The following is a 17,766-nucleotide window of genomic DNA, read 5'->3' as shown; positions in this document are numbered from 1 at the left end:
GTTTTTGTAAAGTATGGCCCAAACTGTCATATCATTATAGAAAAAATATTTACCATTTTTATCAGTGGTGGTAGGTAGTTCTGTTTTGTCTGCAAGTGCTATGTTTGTATATGTCTTCAAACAGTGGAATTTAGGAAATTTTGTTCCTTAATTAGAATAGTGACTGAATAAACAACTACTTAGTATATTAAGTGATTTTATTATTATTATTTAAGTAATTAAATTTCTGCGAGCATAAATTATACTACCAAATTATTATTTAGAAATTTCGGAAAATATGAAATCAAAGTTTTCTAGTTATTAGTTACTGCTAATTATCAAAAATGGTATTACTTTTAATAAAAAAAAAAAAAAAAGTGAAAAACATGCATAATTTTACAGTATAAGTAAACCAGTCCACATAACTTTAACCACAACTTTCAAGATTAAGATGTACACAAGACTGCTAAAGCACAAAATATACTAGATTTGTTTTAAACCTAGAAGTACACCATTTCTGAGAGAGAGAGAGATTTAAACTGCCATATACCACACTAGAATTTTCATGTATGAACTGATTCTATTTTACTAAGTTCTAGAACTTAGTCCCTGACACTAATTAAATCTGTTTGCCATGAATTTTATAAAAATGTAATTTACTTATATAATCTGACCAAGTGTCCTTATTTGGTGTTACAGGTTCCAAATGATAGTCTCATCCAGTTTCTTTTCTTCACACTAATTAATATTGTTTGAGTTCAATTTTCCACTATGTAACACAAATTTTGTTCCTTGATAGTATACATTATATCTTAATTGCTTATGTTGTAAAAGTACAGAATATGGCCATTATTCCCTTCAAACTTTGCTCCTGTGACCTGGATAATTAAATTTAGAAATTAACATTTTCTGTGTAAGAAAAATGGGGAAATTTGCACACTTTCATTTACATAAAGTCTGAATAAAATAACATGCATCAATACTTGCATGTATTTACACTAAAGTTATACAAAATTGTTTAGAAGTGAGTAGATTTGCGACTGTAACATACATCACTTTCATGTAACAACCCCATAATATAGGTTCCCATCATGTTTTCATTATATGCTGGGAGGTCACAAAAGCAAAGTTGGAAAAGAAAATTAGGTTTTTTCCATATACTTTAGGCATAAGCAATTGGGAAATACTTATTGTGCAGGAACAAGAAAGTAAACTGTTACACAGTGTAATGCTTAAAAGAATATGTAAGGTATTTATACATGTTTTAGTTAATGCAATACTGTAATTCTTAATATAAGTACCTCATTGTTATTGGAAATTGTGGCATTATGTTCTTTGTACTTGTATGACACTTTATTATAAGAGTGCAAAGTATGTTATCTATGCAAAAATGCATTTAATTGAATCTGTTTTGAATTAGTTTATAAAATAAATTTTTGATTATGTATTGAGCTATAATAACTATTTGTTGGTGCTACTTTATTATAGTTGTAAGAAACAAGTCCCTTAATGTTAAGTTATTGACATTACTGTATTTATAATGAATTTCTCTAATAAAGTTCCTGTTTAAAAAAGAGTTCTGACCATCCCACAGTAAACCTTGATACACCTTGTGATATGATTTGTTTTTCTAATTATAAATATTTACTTAACTGCCAACTAAATAAAAACACAAAGCATTTAAGTTGCATAAAACTCTTACTTTAGAAAGAACAGTTTTAATTAGTTTTAGGACCTCATCAAATCTAAAGAACAGAGCCTTCTCTGATAGGGTTTAAAGGACACTAGACCTTATTAATTTTTTTAGTAAATTTACAGATATGACTAAGTACAATACCCTCCACAAGCCTTTTATTATGATTGTTTTATATACACTTTCACAGAACTACAAATTTTAAGAGATCTGTTAGCACAGGTGGAAAGGGACATCATGGACTGAAGTTTTTCCATCTTGTTTTCTTTTATTTGCTCTTTCACACTACGATGAACATAAAATTGCAAACCTGTAAAATAACAAGTTATGTGATCTAGAGAAATATCTGCAGTCACCTGAAAACAAAACATTATTTTATCCCCTTTTATTTTCCTACCCTTAGTTGTGGAAGTTGCATTTCATGTAGTTAACCAATCAACATTTGGGAGTGGAGGGAAATATTATAGATGCTTCCCTACCACTATTAAACTTTGTTTTAAAAAACTACAAGTACTTATAACACAGATTGGTATTAAACTATAACAAGACAGTTAAGATATAATTTTTTATTTTAAAATGTATATATTTGTTGTTACACTGGTCACTAAACAGCACAACATTAGTTTTAGTGTTATGAATCAACTGTCTGGAGGCTAAATTTACAGAGGTATATTTATGGCAACAGAACCATGAACCTGGGACTTCATACATTAGCTGTTAATTCTTGGGTTATTTCAAAGCCTAACTTAGGGATTGTAAATAAATAATAATAAAAAAAACTTCCAAATTCAATGTTTCATTTTTTCTAGTTGTAACATCAGTTTAGTTCCTAATGTTCAGATCCAGCTTTATATGGCTGTATTACTAGTTTGTCCAGTTAAGAGAAAATGGTGAGTTGATTTGTAATACTCACCTCACAGGTAATCAACAAGTTTGTTATGCCATACTCTGACCTAACACTGAAGTGTGAGCTGACATTACAGCTGTTGTTATGCTGGTCAATTCCCTTGTCCAGTTGTTGTTGAAAGTTGTGCAAGGTAAAACTGTCTTGCTGAACAGAATTATTTATCAAAGATGAATAACATTGAGCTACAGCACCTTTACAAAGATAATGTTTGCTGGAGAATCCTTCATTTGTCAGCAAATACTTGTTTTACTACTAAGTTCATGTTTAGAGAATGTATTTGCTACAAAATGTAGGATTCTCAACCAAAACAAACTAGTATTTACTACTTTATATTGGAGTATTCCAGTTGTTCTGTTATGAATTCGAAATAGAACTTTATTATTAAAGTTTATTCACTATCACTGATAAAACCACATTTCATTGAATGAGGAACTTGTATTAAATACATCATAACACATACTATATTAATAATGTAAACACAAAAGCCATTCCACTTAATGTACATGTTATCAGAAATTAAAACATTAATTCAAGCGAGGATATTTTTTGGATAAAGTTTATAAGAGTTAACAAAATACATAATTAACATTCTCACCTCAGTATCAACTTGTAGTCCACACAGACAAAATATCACAGAACCAGCCTGAGTAAGAGAGAATCTACATAACAATAAAACAGAGTTGTATTCTGACATGATAATTATCTGGTGCACTTTACACTATAACTGGTTACTGCATAAAGCTAAGATGTGAAAAGGTTAAATGAATGGTACCTTTTTCTAACAGGTCAGAGTTTAAATGTTTCTTAATTTGCATTCAAAATTTTGACTGAACTATTTTATAAATTTTTGTTAATAACTTTGGAATCAAACTGTAGATTATAATTGAAACTAGTATTATATATGATTTAATGTTTTAATTTTAAAACAACACATCTAAATGTATATACTGTTAATACAGAATATGACGTAAATGACCAATTGACAGCTTAGAATGTCTCCAGCATAATGAAGACCTTTGGGAAGGCTTATGCATTATTCCAATTCAAGATTTCAGTGAGGTAGGTTGTGTCTTTTAGTCTGCTTAATATTTCATATTTATTTAAATCTAAAAACACATCTTAGTTATTAAGCTTGATAAATCATAGTTTAATTCTATATCAGTATAGTTATGATTTTTTGGTTATTTTACTGTATATATAAAACCTTAAACTTGTTTGATATCCTCCATTTTAAAAGTCGTAACAACTGAGTACAATAGTTGCAACAAGAAGAGAATTGTTTGTGTTACTTCTTGATTTATTGTTCTATATTTTAATAAAAATAAGTTTAATAATTTCTAAATAATAATAATCTATAAACATATATAATGTATAATAATTGAAATGTGACTGTGTATTACAAAACACTAAAACACAGGGAAGACTAAAAAGTCAGTTTTATAGTACTGGACACAACAAGTGCACGTCAATACAAGTAATGTTATCTAGTCATGACTGGAAGGTATATTAATGTTCATATATAATGTCACGAGACTTAAGCTTCTTATACTAAACATTTGTATTTTGGTTATAATATGTAGTCATTCTAGCATGAAAAAAAACATAATTTCCTAATTTGTTTATGATGGTTGTAAGATTAGTCAAGTGACAGACCCCATGTAGCTAGAGTATAAAAATAACATAAAAACAAACATTGGAAACATATTTAGGTTCTATATATTAAATATTTGAAATTTTTGGGACGAAAAATAGTTTGTTTTTAATCTCAACATGAAATAACTTTGTATTCAAACTAGTAACAAAACAGACTCAGTATTTTCACAAACAAGTCTTTAATAAAAATAGTTCATTAAAAAATCTGATTTTTGGTTCACAAAATACTTGTAATCTTTACTAAATGTATCACACTTTGTGAAGACACACATGCTGTACCAAAAGTAAGTGCAAATACTCGACATGTGCAAATGTGTAGAGAAACTCTTATAACATATCATGCTTGGTGCAAAAGGGATTAAGGAATTGTAAGATTTTAAAAATGATTCCATGTAATTCTATGATTTTTTTTTCTGGGGGGGGGGGGGTAAGGGGTTAATATCTGTCACATAGTTAAGCATCAAATATTAATAAAATACAGTTCTTGAATAGGTTCTGTATTTTAAAATCAAAAACAGGATCAATGTCTGAAATGTACAAAAATTTATTTTATGATGAACAAAGTCATGTTTCAGTAACTTTGATGATGACACCATATAGATAACAAAACATTTTAATTTTGGCCAGATAAAAACTTATATAGTACATCTAATAATTCATTCTATATCTAATTTATTCCACATGTTGCTTTAAACGAATCTTCCAGTACTGTATTATTTAATCTCAGCTTTACATAACACAGCATAAATATAAACATATATATCCTATTAATTCTATGCAATCAGTGTTTAGCATAACAAAACTAGACAGTATGTGAACCAAGCAAAAACATGGTACCACATTTGAATGTGTAATAAAGTTAATCCAAACCAGATAAACACAGGTTTTAAAGAATAAGCAACAATTTGAACAAGACATATGTTAAGTAAGGAACATACACAAACACCCAATCAGACTGCTTACTTAATACAGCTAACTTGTAATTGGGCAGAGTAACCAATCAATACATTATAAACGTGTATTCAAGTAGTTGGTCATTATAATGTGAGATTAGGATAATAGAACTGATCACAATAGTAATACTCAGAAACATTGATCAATTAACCTAAATTAATAAAAAATAGTAACTGTGATTAATTGGACAGTTAGAATAATTGAAAACACTTATTTCAGTTGATTATTTTCATGAATCTTATTGGTTTAATCATAATTTTCATTAACATATTATTTTATGTAGAATTAACCAAAGTTAATAACTCAGCTGTAATGCTATGGTTGGCAACTTAAACTATAAGTGTTGTGTTGAGTGGAAAGATTTCAGAAGCGAAATCTAAGGACAGTCAGAAGTTGAATCCATAACCAATCATTAAGGGTAAGATGGTTTAACAAACTAATTCATCTCTTCAATACTGCAATTTTTAATTTCACTGAAATATGTAAGCTGGCTTATAAAGCTCAAACTCAAGTTGATGCAAAAACTTAATTTTCTACACTTTATATCAATAAATATTAATTAGTTTGCATGTAGATTACCTTTGACAAACTGGACAGATGACCTCATCTGTACGTAACACTTCGAAACCATACTGTTCAGCTTCTTCTGTGTCTAATTTTCGAAGATGATTTTGTTCTAGATAATACAATAGTTATAAATTAAATTTTTTAGTAATATGAACTTTCCACACGTCTGAAATTATTTTATGTTTAATCAAAATTAGCATTTTAAACCTAACTAACATTTTCTAAACAATGAACCTAATATTTAGTTAAAACCTTTTAACTAATATTACAGAGAACACAAGACAATTTGGTCCCATCCTTGAGAAAAATGAAAATACATCCCTTAAAAAAACATAAATTGTGATAAAAGAAGCAAGTTTGAATATTATATATCAAAGTTGAACACTTGTTATCACATTTTTCATTAATTTTAGTATGAATAATTATAATTTATTTTGCAACTACTGGGCTACCCAAACTACCAAATATTATGACATAACACACTGTTTACATATTTCTTATCACTAAGATATACTTATGTAAAACCTACTATACTGTGATTAGAAAAATCTGAAAATTAGTAGGGCATATTTCACATACAAAATAAATTGGAATAAACATATTCTTGAAATGACAAATAATTAATCACAAAAATAAATTTAACAAATTAAAATCACATTTGTTAAGTTTCTTAAATACTTAGGTACTTATTCAAACAATGACAAAACAAAGTAATACATTTCAACACTGACACAATTTCAAACAGTTAAGTATCGTGGGGAAACTAATAAATGCATCATAATGTCTTATTTGAAGATCAAAAACTGTACTTCTGATGAGTTATTTATAAAAGCCTAATACGGTCCAAATCCAGCTCGTGTGTGTGGGGTTGAGGGAATGGACCACAATAGTTACATGTGTCCACCATTAGTGTTTACCTTCCATTACTAGCTCTTCTTGAATTTGCTTCCAAATATCCTTAACTTCATTACTTTCTTCTAATGCCTGTAACAAAGACATAAGAGGACTAAATTATTCACAACTGCAAAATTGATAGGATCTCTCTCTTTAAGATAAATTTTGGCCTTAAGAAACATGAAGAATTTTCTACTGCAACAATTTAACACTATAACCAAATTAATTTAGGAAACCCATCACATGTATAACTTGCTATCACAAATAAGAAAAACTGTATTTATTTATGCACAATTACTCTGACATAATTACAACAAATACAATGCTGAATGAGGTGTTTATGTATAACCAAATTTCAACAATTTCCATTTGTTATGTAACAGAGTGAAATCAGAATGTCTAGTGTGACTGTAAATGGCACACACAGCCCTTTTGTAGCTTTATGCAAAATTCAAAACAAATTGACTGTAAAGTCAGTTTAAGACCACCCTATCATACACCTAGTACTTCCTCTTGCATGTAAAACAAGTATGATTTTGAACATACAAAATGAACAGACTGCTATATCTTTACAAGATAAGTTTTTTTGTTCCTAAATCCCAACTTATGTGACAAACTTTAAAACAATAATTTCACATTTATTTTGCAGAAATGACAAAGAGACTTTTTAAAAATTATTACCTCAGAATTCTGGCCTTCAGACAACTGTAATGACAACCTTCTCTGACTTCCTTTAAAAACATACCATTCTTCTTTAATCACCTCTTCTACCAACATTTCAAAGCTCCTACGGTAACTGTGGGAACAGTTATCTTCTAAGTCATCGCTCTGTGGAAGTTGACGGAACCGGTCAAATAATTTCTGTCGTCTCTTTTTTAGACCTTCTGAGCAACACTATATTAAAATTCTCCAATGATTATCACGTGAAAGTAATTATACAAATTATAATACTTAAAAGATACTGGTCTATTACCTAACTTAACAACATATATCTTCCATACCCCAGCTGCTAAATGAAAAGACTAAAAAGCCTATAACAGTAAATATCCACAAGTATAGATTTATATACATACAGAAACAATCTCATGCTTTAACTTTTGAAAACACTAACACATGACTAGTAATTTTTTTTCCCACTAACAAATTTGGGACTGACACTATAAACAACATTTTTCTAAAATTAACTTTCATAATTTTCTATGTATTAAATGTTAATAAATACAGACATCTCATATACACATATAAATCTTCTCTCTTATCTTTTCAAATATATTTTTACATATCAGAGCTCATTATTTTGATTATTTCATAAAATTGAAAAGAGACTCGACTTTGGTGGAAACTGGTATATCTAGGTCATAAGTACTTGGATACAGCATCTAACTCTGAGGGCCACCCTATACTAAACAAAATATTTATCATCCTCAAAGGTTAAACACAAATTAAGATAAATGTACAAAAAAATACAAAATATATATTCTGGTATTGGCTCTTACAAGTGTATTATATGAAAATATCCAACATTACAGTGACTTTTAGTTACTTCGGAGACAAATACAGATTATCTCTACATCTGACACAGTCCATAAAAACTTCATGTCCAGTGAGAATACACTCATCTTAGAGCTCCTCTAATCCACGCTTCAAGAAAGAAAATATTTATTTACCAACAATCTCAAGCCCATAGTGCGTAACATCTAATGTCCTTTATCTTTACATGATTTCTGTTAATCATTCACAAACTAATCAATTCCTGTCTGAAATTGATTTCTGTAAATAATCTTTACCATCAGAAAAATAATAGAATGTTTATGAAGAATCTGGTAGATGGAGAAAACAAAATAAAAGCAAATGCATACAAATTATAAAGTGCCTACCCCAAAAAACAAAGCAAGATAATTGTACAACAAATTGTAAAAAGTGGTGTGCAAATTCTAACAAACTAGTCTATTATTATAAGAAAGGTATCAACATTTATTATTGTATTATAACTAATAAACTTTATTAAAGAAACTCTCCAAGACCTGAGTCATTTTAGGAAGGCAAACAGTTATAAGAGGTGCAACCTACTATGCTGTCTGGAATTACCTATGTTTAATTACACCAAATATGTTGAACCTACAGGCATTTAATTATGTTTTTAAGGCATATTTTAAAATGTGCATGTACCACCACACTACAATTACTGGATATAATGTATTTATCCTGAAAAGCTTAACACATCCTATTGAAGAACAAACTTAATACAGTGCTAACTGACAAGACTGTTTATTTGTACTCTAAACACTTATTGATACTTAATGCTTCTATGTGCAATGTGTAGATAGACAGGAAAAAATATAATATTAAAACAACAAACTACATATGCAAAATCTACACAATCTGAAAACATAAAACAGATGTAACTTTAAACTTTTTTTTTACATTGGTGTTAACATTTAAGATTAAAAAGAATGGACATTTTCAGTTATGTCTGAAGAAGTACATCACATTACATACATGTTATATTAAAAGCAAATACTATTACGTTTTAACATATTAAAACAATAAAGTACATCCAACATCATGATGTATCTAACAGTGACGAGGGAAATGAACATATTGACTTATGAGTAACACCAATTTCTCAAACTCTGTCAAATGTGTTTTATGATATTATAAAGTCATTAACTACTTTGGATACCTCACAAACACTGTCTGCATATTTGGAATTTTTACAACCATGACTAAATGATATTCTCCTGCAAACTTGCCATAGTTTACTAGTTTTTACTATATGTAAAGAAATATAAACGTAATGTTTACGGACAACAAGGGACCTGGTAGGCTATCTTGGCTGTCCCACCCTTTAAGCCAAAACAATACAAAAAATTAAAGTCAGCCTTATTCATATATCTATCAAGCTTTCTTTTGAACTCACTCAAATTTTCTGCCTCCATAACATACAAAAGAAACAACCCTATTTGAAAAATAAAATGTTCTTTGCTGAAGACAGCTTACACCTTGTTTAAATCTACATTTGTTTTACACTGTTCTAAAATTCTTACTTTACCTCTTGCACCCTGTTTAAGTCTACATTTGTGTTACATTATTCTACAGTTCTTACTTTTAAGTATGAAAAATGTTGATGCATCAACATTATCTATTCCTTTCACAATCTTAAACACTTCAATTAGATCCCATCTAATTCTTCCATTTTTACGAGAAAACAATTAATTAATACAGTGGAGGTACAACACAAAAATTAAACATTAAAGTTATTCAAAAGTATTTAAAATGAGAAAAAGGATATACTCTCAATCTAATTTATGATTTAATAATATTTTATAAATTATATAGCATTGGCAACATATTTACATTAGCCCTTAGGCCAATTACACTATTACTATTTCTTTGTTACTACTAATATTATTAACTAAATTTATGAGCGAGTGCAAACACTACGCCCTAAGTTGTTTAAATATATTTAATGTTTATTCACCTACCCTACGCATAAGACAAATTGAAAGCGCAGAGATTAGACCAACTTAATTAGGCTTAAGTGGAATTGATGTGTAAAGTCAGGGTTATTTTGATGATTTTCTTTTTTAGCCTATTGTAGTCTAACCTCACCACATTAAAATAAAACTAACCACAATTTACAAATACCACACAATTTTTAATTCTTTCTGATTTGCGACAAATTTACATGTAAAACAATTATAATTTTCAAATACTCACTTTTCTAAAAGTTTCTTTCCATGGAGGCGATTTCACTTTACAAGAACTTTTACGTAACGCTAAACTCTCCATCGCATTTGAAGTTATGCGCTTCTGCATTCCCTCAACAGCATACACAAACTCTATTATTATAAGTGCCAGGTGACAGCACTGAAAGTTTAACAAAGATTGATAAAATTGGCAAAGATATTGTTTTAGTAATTCGGCAAGTAGGTCAATGGTATGTTTATTTATTTGTTTTAGGGTGCAGTCACATTGGACTGTCTGCTGTGTCTACCCCGGGTTTCATAGTTGTAAGTCCTTAAGTTTACTGATATCCCATCAAGGGACAGTTGTAAGTTTATGGGCGCACAACGCTAAAATCTGGGGTTTCATGGCTAGCTACATCTTATTCAGAAAGTTTTAAATAAAGAAATAACGAAAATGACAAAATTTTAATAAAATAATGCAAAGAGCGTGAAATAATATTTTAAACATAACGTAACGTTTTGGGGAAACATGGGACCTATTGTTCCATCTCAGCTGTTCCACACTCTGATCTAAATTAATTTTAATACAAAACAAAACTTAAAGCCAGCCCTAATAATTCATACGCTTATCAAGCCTTTCCTTAAATTTACTGCCTCTACAATATCTGAATGAAACCCATTCCAAAGGCCAAACACCCTCCTAGAAAAAAATTATACTTGTGTCCCCTAGTCCTGCTATTCTCACTGTTAAATGTGATAAAACATCAATATTATCAATTCCCTTTATAATGTTAAACATTTAAATCAGATTCCACTAACTCTTGATTGTTTTAAAGAGATAACAAGCTGAGAAAATTCAGCCTCTACTCATACGACAACTCTCCATTCCAGGTACCATTAGAGTAAACTTTCTCTGAACCCTTTCCATACAATTCTATGTCATTCCTAACAACAAATCTAATAACACGTTGATAAATAGGCTTATTAAAAGGTTCGTGTTTTTTTCTTATAAATGAGATTCCTTCCCATGATTCAGTAGTAAGTATAAAAACTTAAAATACCTAAAATAGGTTTTCTATATCCGCCATGATCAGAGTATAAATAGTACATACGAAGTTTTCTGCTTAAGAAGAAACAATTAATAAATAATTAAGCTGTTTAACTGTTGATTATTATAATTCATCCAAATAAATTGAGTTACTAATAGTCATAACACGATAATTTAATTCGTTAATTATTTTCCGAAATGAAGAGTTTCTCTGTCCATAAATCAACTCCAGGGGAATAAACCTTTTCGTTCGTTTTGAATTTAAGACAGTCATTAATTTTGTTTTCTCGTTTGTGTTAAATTTTATGTAGAGATACAAGAGGGCTATCACTGCCAAATTAGGGACGGTTAACACAAATTTCACTGCTTCAGCTTTTATGTTATAATGCAGTATTTACTAACTTTAATTATGTAACTTCTTTAAGTATTTCGATTTACTTTTATGTTTTATCAAATGTAATTCAGGGTTGATTCCCCTCAGCGGCATGTTTGAAGACTTATAACGTTTAAAATTGGATTTCGATACCCATAGTGAGTATTGCAGAAACAGCTAGTTGTGTAGCTAGCTTCGTGCTTAATAAGAAACAGGAATTACTGATGGTGAAAATTAGATTTAAAAAAAAAAGGATGTTTATCGGGGTTCATTATATATGTGTTCAAGGGAAACTTTGATTGGTATTTTACTTGAATTAAATATCAACATTCTGTTTTTCTTTTATAAAAAACGTAAATGGCAGATTTACAAAATATCTTAAAGGAACGAGAATGAAGTACGTATTGGTTTAAATGTAGGAGTTTAGTGTTAGTATTGAAATACGTATTGATTTAAATGTAGGAGTTTAGTGTTAGTATTGAAATACGTATTGATTTAAATGTACGAGTTTAGTGTTAGTATTGAAAAACGTATTGATTTAAATGTACGAGTTTAGTGTTAGTATTACGGTAAAATAAACAAGAAACTCTTTTAAACAACGATTATTTCTAAGTCTTTGAAGAAGTTATATCGAGCCCTCTAGTGGCACGGAGGTATGTTCGCGGATTTACATCGCTAGAAACCGTGTTTCAATATCCGTGGTGGGCAGAGCACAGATAGCTTATTGTGTAGCTTTTTGATTAATTACAACCGAACAATCAAAGGTTAAATTGTTAAATATAATTCAATTATAGTGATTACTTTCTCAAACTATGGTTTATACATTAACTCGGACTTAATTCCATTATGTATTTATACTATAAGTTCGTGATGTTATTACCGAAAATTGTCTGATCTGATCTACCATATAAAAACCAAACGATATTATTAGTTTGAATATAAGACTCCTTGGTCTATGTGTGCTCGTTGCTGTTATCTCGGGCTTGCACATATCTCTTCATACTCATGAGAACAAGGATGTTACCTTTGTAATTTTTAAATGAAATATATGTGTATGTACATAGAAGTACCAGTTATGCTTCCAAAAGATGAAGTTACAATATGCACAAGCAGAGGCCACATGCCAAACTAGTGATGGTTGTATCCATTGATGGGCTCGTTGTGTTAGTCCCTTGTCCAAGTCTTTCTGATGTGTTCTGAAATGGCGTTGAAATTATTTGACTTACAAACAACCAGAAGTCATGACTTTTTTGTGAATAAAAGATTGAGTGACAAACTGTAACCTCTTCTTGAATTGGGTGTAGAAATTCAGATGCAAACAGCACGTTAAAGGTGAATTGCATATTTTAAGTTTTGTTAGAAAAATTGTGTTGGGTTGCATACAACCATGAAAACTACTGGACATGGTGTATATATATATCAAACCTATGGATTCCTCTAGTAGGGAATTATGAGATATTTGTAGCTGTTGTTGTTGGCCTGCTCTGTTACAAAACACAGAAGATGGTTGTACTGCAACATACAATTCATGCTCAAACTGATGAAGTAATCCAACATATTAAAACTGGCTCTCGTGTCCGGAGGTTTAAGCAAAGGAGGAACATGTGAAAGACGTTTGAAGCAAATGATTTAACTTTGGATCTTTTGGTTTGATGAAGAATGGACACTAGATGTATACGAGAATATCAATCTGAGGTTGTAATGAATGATGTGTGACTCAGAAGTGAAACAGCTTATCTTTTCAGAGCAAACACTTCAGTTCCATCATGTAGTGAAGTGTGTTATGTCTGGATTCATAGTGACCAGCCTGGTATTTGGCGTCAGTTATGTGATTTCTGTGGCTAAAGATTTTATACGAACAGCAAGACAAGCTTTCATAACCAAGACGGAATCCAGAATAAAGTAATATTAATTGATTATAATTGTCATGAGTCGGTCAATGATTGAAGGTCGAATGTGAAAAATTAGTGTAGATGCTATATGAAGTTTGAATTTAATTAATGGGCGACTTGTGGTTAAGATTAAAAGCTATTTTCTGGTAAGTGCTGTGAGTGGCAACAATAGTTGAATAAGGTTTTTAAATTGTTGTTAAATACGTAGCTACACAATGATCTGTCTACCTGTATCGAAACTAGGCTTCTAGCGTTATAAGCTAACCGACTTGCTGCTGACCCATCTGCGAGTTTGTATAAGGTGAACAGCAAATATACGTAAATATATATATATATATATAATCAGAATAGCGGACAAAAGTTCCTTCTTACAAATACAAGTTTTCATGTCCAACGCGATAAAGATCGTAATTTAATAAAAATACTTTCAGTGATGAAGTCTCTAATATATAAAACATCTCCGAATTAATTTATATCTTTAACTTTTGTCCACTATTTTGATGTCAATAAATTATTATTATTATACAACGTCGCAAGCTAAACGACCGTTTTGCTGTTCTTTAACACTGGGATAAAATTTGAAATATTCAAGTATAAATACAGTTTTACTGGTAATTCCTTTAAATCCTAGTTTAGTTTGAATAGTTTTTATTTTAATATTTGAAACTATAAGCCTATCACGCATATAACCAAGTACAAACTTTGAGTTTTGGGGTTATCATTTTCGGTCTATTAACACCTAAACTGTTCTCATCGGAACCGGGCTTAGTACCCCCACTTTCACATATTTGACTTATATAGCAACTGTATTGCTTATGAATTTCGCGCAAAGTTACACGAGGGCTATCTGCGCTAATCGTCCCTAATTTAGCAGTGTAAGCCTAGAGGGAAGGCAGTTAGTCATCACCACCCACCGCCAACTCTTGAGCTACTCTTTTATCAACGAATAGCGGGAATGACCGTGAAACATTATAACGCCCCTACGGCTGAAAGGGCGAGCATGTTTGGTGCGACGGGAATTCGAACCCGCAACCCTCAGATTACGAGTCGATATATAGCAGCTGTAAACTATATCGTTATATTGATTGTTCTGGGGGGATGTCGTCCGTAAACTGAGTTTCTTTTTCCAACATGGACCTCTTTTTAGCCTCTCCTTATACTTTCTATTTCTCAGTAGAATATCCGTATGCCTAACCAAGCATTCCAGTGTGGAATTGCTTCCTAAACCACTGATACATATATATTTTATTGAAGGAAAAATCGACTAAAAGTATGTAGTTCCCATAAATGTTTTCTTTTCTAGATAATGGACGCTAAAATTAAATTTTAAGAGAAGTAATAACTTCAAACTAGATGTTTATATTTAGGGTTGAAAACAATCTACACAAGTATAATAGCCATTTGGAGGTTTGTTAAAGCTAGTGATTTTTACGTTCACTTATTATTTTTATTTCGGTTTATTTGAACTTCGCGCAAGGCTATTCGAGGGTTAGCTGCACTAGTCATCACTAATTTTGAAGTGATAGACATGAGGGAAAGTATCTAGTCAGACATCCCCCCCCACCAACTCTTAAGCTGCTTTTTTACGACGAAAAGTGCTACTGAACGTCACATTATAACGCTCCCATGAATGAAAGGGTGAACATATTCGGTGATGGAAATTCAAACTCGCGAACTGCAGATTACGAGTGGAGCGTTTTCACCAACAGGCCTTTTATTTCGGTCAAATGAATGAATGTCTGTTGGTGTTTGGGTAAGAAAAGTTCATGTCCTGGAGGGTCAGGTTCTCTATGACCTCTTCCTCCTCCCCGTACTTATGTTCTTGATGGATTGGTATTTATAACTGTAAAACTGAATATTATTTTGATCCTTTTCAGGGCAATGTCCATGTATTGTGGCTCATATATAGTGATTATTTTATTCTATCAGCAGAATGTTAAGTTTGTTGGTGGCATTTTTTATTGTTTAATACATATATGTATATATATTTTTATTATTTAAAATTTATATATATTTTTTTCTTTTTTATTTATTTTTATATTTAAAATATAAGTTAACTGGGGAGAGATATTTAGGACTAGCTTCATCATGTATGAGGTACCTGTCTAGTTCGCATAGTAATTCGTTTTTCATCCAATTCTTATTAAAGTACATTATTGTACTATGTAGGAGTCTATCTAGTATGGTTGGTATGTTCGAGTATTTGTGAATGAACTGAGATGATATAGTTCTTGGAACTCTGTATGCAGTTGTGAGGAGTGTGTTTTGGATTGTTTGTAGTTTAGTTTTAATTACTTTATTGCTTACAGTTATCCATGCTGGAGCTGCATAATCTATTACAGGTCTAATATATGTTTTATAGATTTTTAGTATGTTATCTGTAGATGCTCCACTGTTTTTACCAGTTATACTCCTAGCATAGTTAGTTCTTCGCCAGACTTTATTTTTAATTTCGTTCACATGATTGATCCAAATTAGTTTTGAATCATAGGTCAGACCTAAAAAGTTTGCCGATGGGGCAATATGGAGTAGTGTACCATTCATATATAATTCTGGCTGTTGTTTTTTGTGTTTTGTCAATTTCGTAAAGACTACGAGTTGTGTTTTTGCTGTGTTTATTTTATTCTATATTTTTGACAGTATTCACTTATTCTATTTAGTTGCGGTTGTATGTTAGTGGCTGCTATCGTGGGTGTTGCGGCACTTTTCCAGACTGCCACATCATCTGCGAACTGTGAAGAGAATCCATGATTCGGATCCCTCAGTGGCATATTGTTTACATACATGATGAAGAGTATAGGGCTAACCACCCCCTCCCTGAGGGACACCAGCTTCAGGAGTAAAGTATTCAGAAAATGTTCCTTCAACATTTACTCTATATTTTCTATTTTACAAAAAGTTAGATAACCAGCGAATAATTCCTCGCGGTAGTTCCATTTCATTCATTCGGAACCTTAGACCATCGTGCCATACAGTGTCGAATGCTTTCTCGATATCAAGGAAGCAAGCGACAGTACATTCTTTTTTTTATTGAAGCTATCTATTATGGTTTCGGTTAATCTGATTAGGTGGTCTGTCGTTTGTCTAAATTTCCTGAATCCATTTTGTTCTTTTGGTAATTTTGATGTTATCTCCAAGAATGTGGAGAGTCTTTTACTGATTATTCTTTCAAGAATTTTGCCTACACAGCTGGCCAGGCTGATTGGTCGGTAGCTGTTAGGTTTATTTGCTGGCTTTCCTTCCTTATGGAATATTAATATATTTGCAAGCTTCCAAGAAACTGGGATGTATCCTGAGGATAGAGATAAGTTAAAAAGTGAATTTAGGTGGTCAAACAATTTCGGAGTGCCCTTTTTTAGAAGGATAGCTTGTATTTCATCTTCACCTGGTGCTTTGTTTTTTGTGTTTTTTATTGCTTCGAGTAGTTCTTGAAGTGATATTCCATTTGTTAGTAACGTGCTTGCATAATCTGTGTTGGAACTTGTATTTGTATCAGTTATGTTTATTGGAAAAATTAGTTCAAATTGATGTTTATTGTTTAATATGTGATTAGTGACTATTGTAGAAATATGTATTCATATCTGGATCAGTGTGAGTTTTAAAAGTATTTTGAAGTTGATCTATGAAAGCTTCGGCTATTTCCTTATTTGTGTGTGCTATAGTGTTATTATGTTCGAGTGGAGGATATTTCTTTGTGTCTGTGTTTTCATTTGTGAGTCTTTTAAGATGTGACCAGAATTTTTTCGGGTCAGTTTTATCATTTAGTTTAGTGCAGTAATTGTCCCATTTATTTTGTTTTTGTTGTTTTATTTGTGTTCTGATATGATTTCTAATGTTGTTTATTTGCGTTTTGGTTTCTCTGTCTCTTGTTATCATGTACTGTCTTCTTAATTGTCTTCGTTTTTTGATTAGATTGATTATTTCTGTGGTGGGTTTCCATGTGTTGTTTGTTGTTTTATGGGGTTGTTTTGGTATTGTTAACTTGGCTGCTTTCTGAAGGCACTCCGTAATTGTTTGACAGTAGTTATCCATTTCTATGTGGGTTTTATCTTCTTTTATAACTTTATTAGGTAATAGGTTGTCTAATTCCTGTTTGTAATTTTGCCAATCTGCTTTT

At 30.9% G+C, this 17,766-nt stretch overlaps 1 protein-coding gene across 8 annotated transcripts; it reads right to left on the bottom strand.

The window, feature by feature from the left end:
- Positions 1–1,813: 1,813 nt before the first annotated feature.
- Positions 1,814–10,670, bottom strand: LOC143244220 (RPA-interacting protein A-like). Of its 8 annotated transcripts, none has more exons than XM_076488488.1 (8): positions 10,368–10,670; positions 8,144–8,288; positions 7,329–7,541; positions 6,671–6,737; positions 5,766–5,862; positions 3,175–3,238; positions 2,586–2,723; positions 1,814–1,982 (listed from the first exon to the last, which is right to left on the bottom strand). In XM_076488488.1, the coding sequence occupies exons 3-8, from the start codon at positions 7,422–7,424 to the stop codon at positions 1,953–1,955; spliced, it is 492 nt and encodes a 163-aa protein (XP_076344603.1). In that variant the 5' UTR covers positions 7,425–7,541; positions 8,144–8,288; positions 10,368–10,670; the 3' UTR covers positions 1,814–1,952. The 8 variants fall into 8 exon arrangements, with proteins under 8 accessions (XP_076344603.1, XP_076344606.1, XP_076344604.1 ...); XM_076488491.1 differs by having other exon boundaries at positions 8,175–8,288; XM_076488489.1 differs by lacking the exon at positions 10,368–10,670 and adding an exon at positions 10,133–10,198.
- Between the last annotated feature and the right edge of the window lie 7,096 nt (positions 10,671–17,766).

This window comes from Tachypleus tridentatus, chromosome 2 (genome assembly GCF_004210375.1).
Source record: "Tachypleus tridentatus isolate NWPU-2018 chromosome 2, ASM421037v1, whole genome shotgun sequence".
NCBI classification, from domain to species: Eukaryota; Metazoa; Arthropoda; class Merostomata; order Xiphosura; family Limulidae; genus Tachypleus; species Tachypleus tridentatus.
Note: the sequence above shows the minus strand (reverse complement) of the source record. Positions and strands in the feature narration are given on the sequence as shown.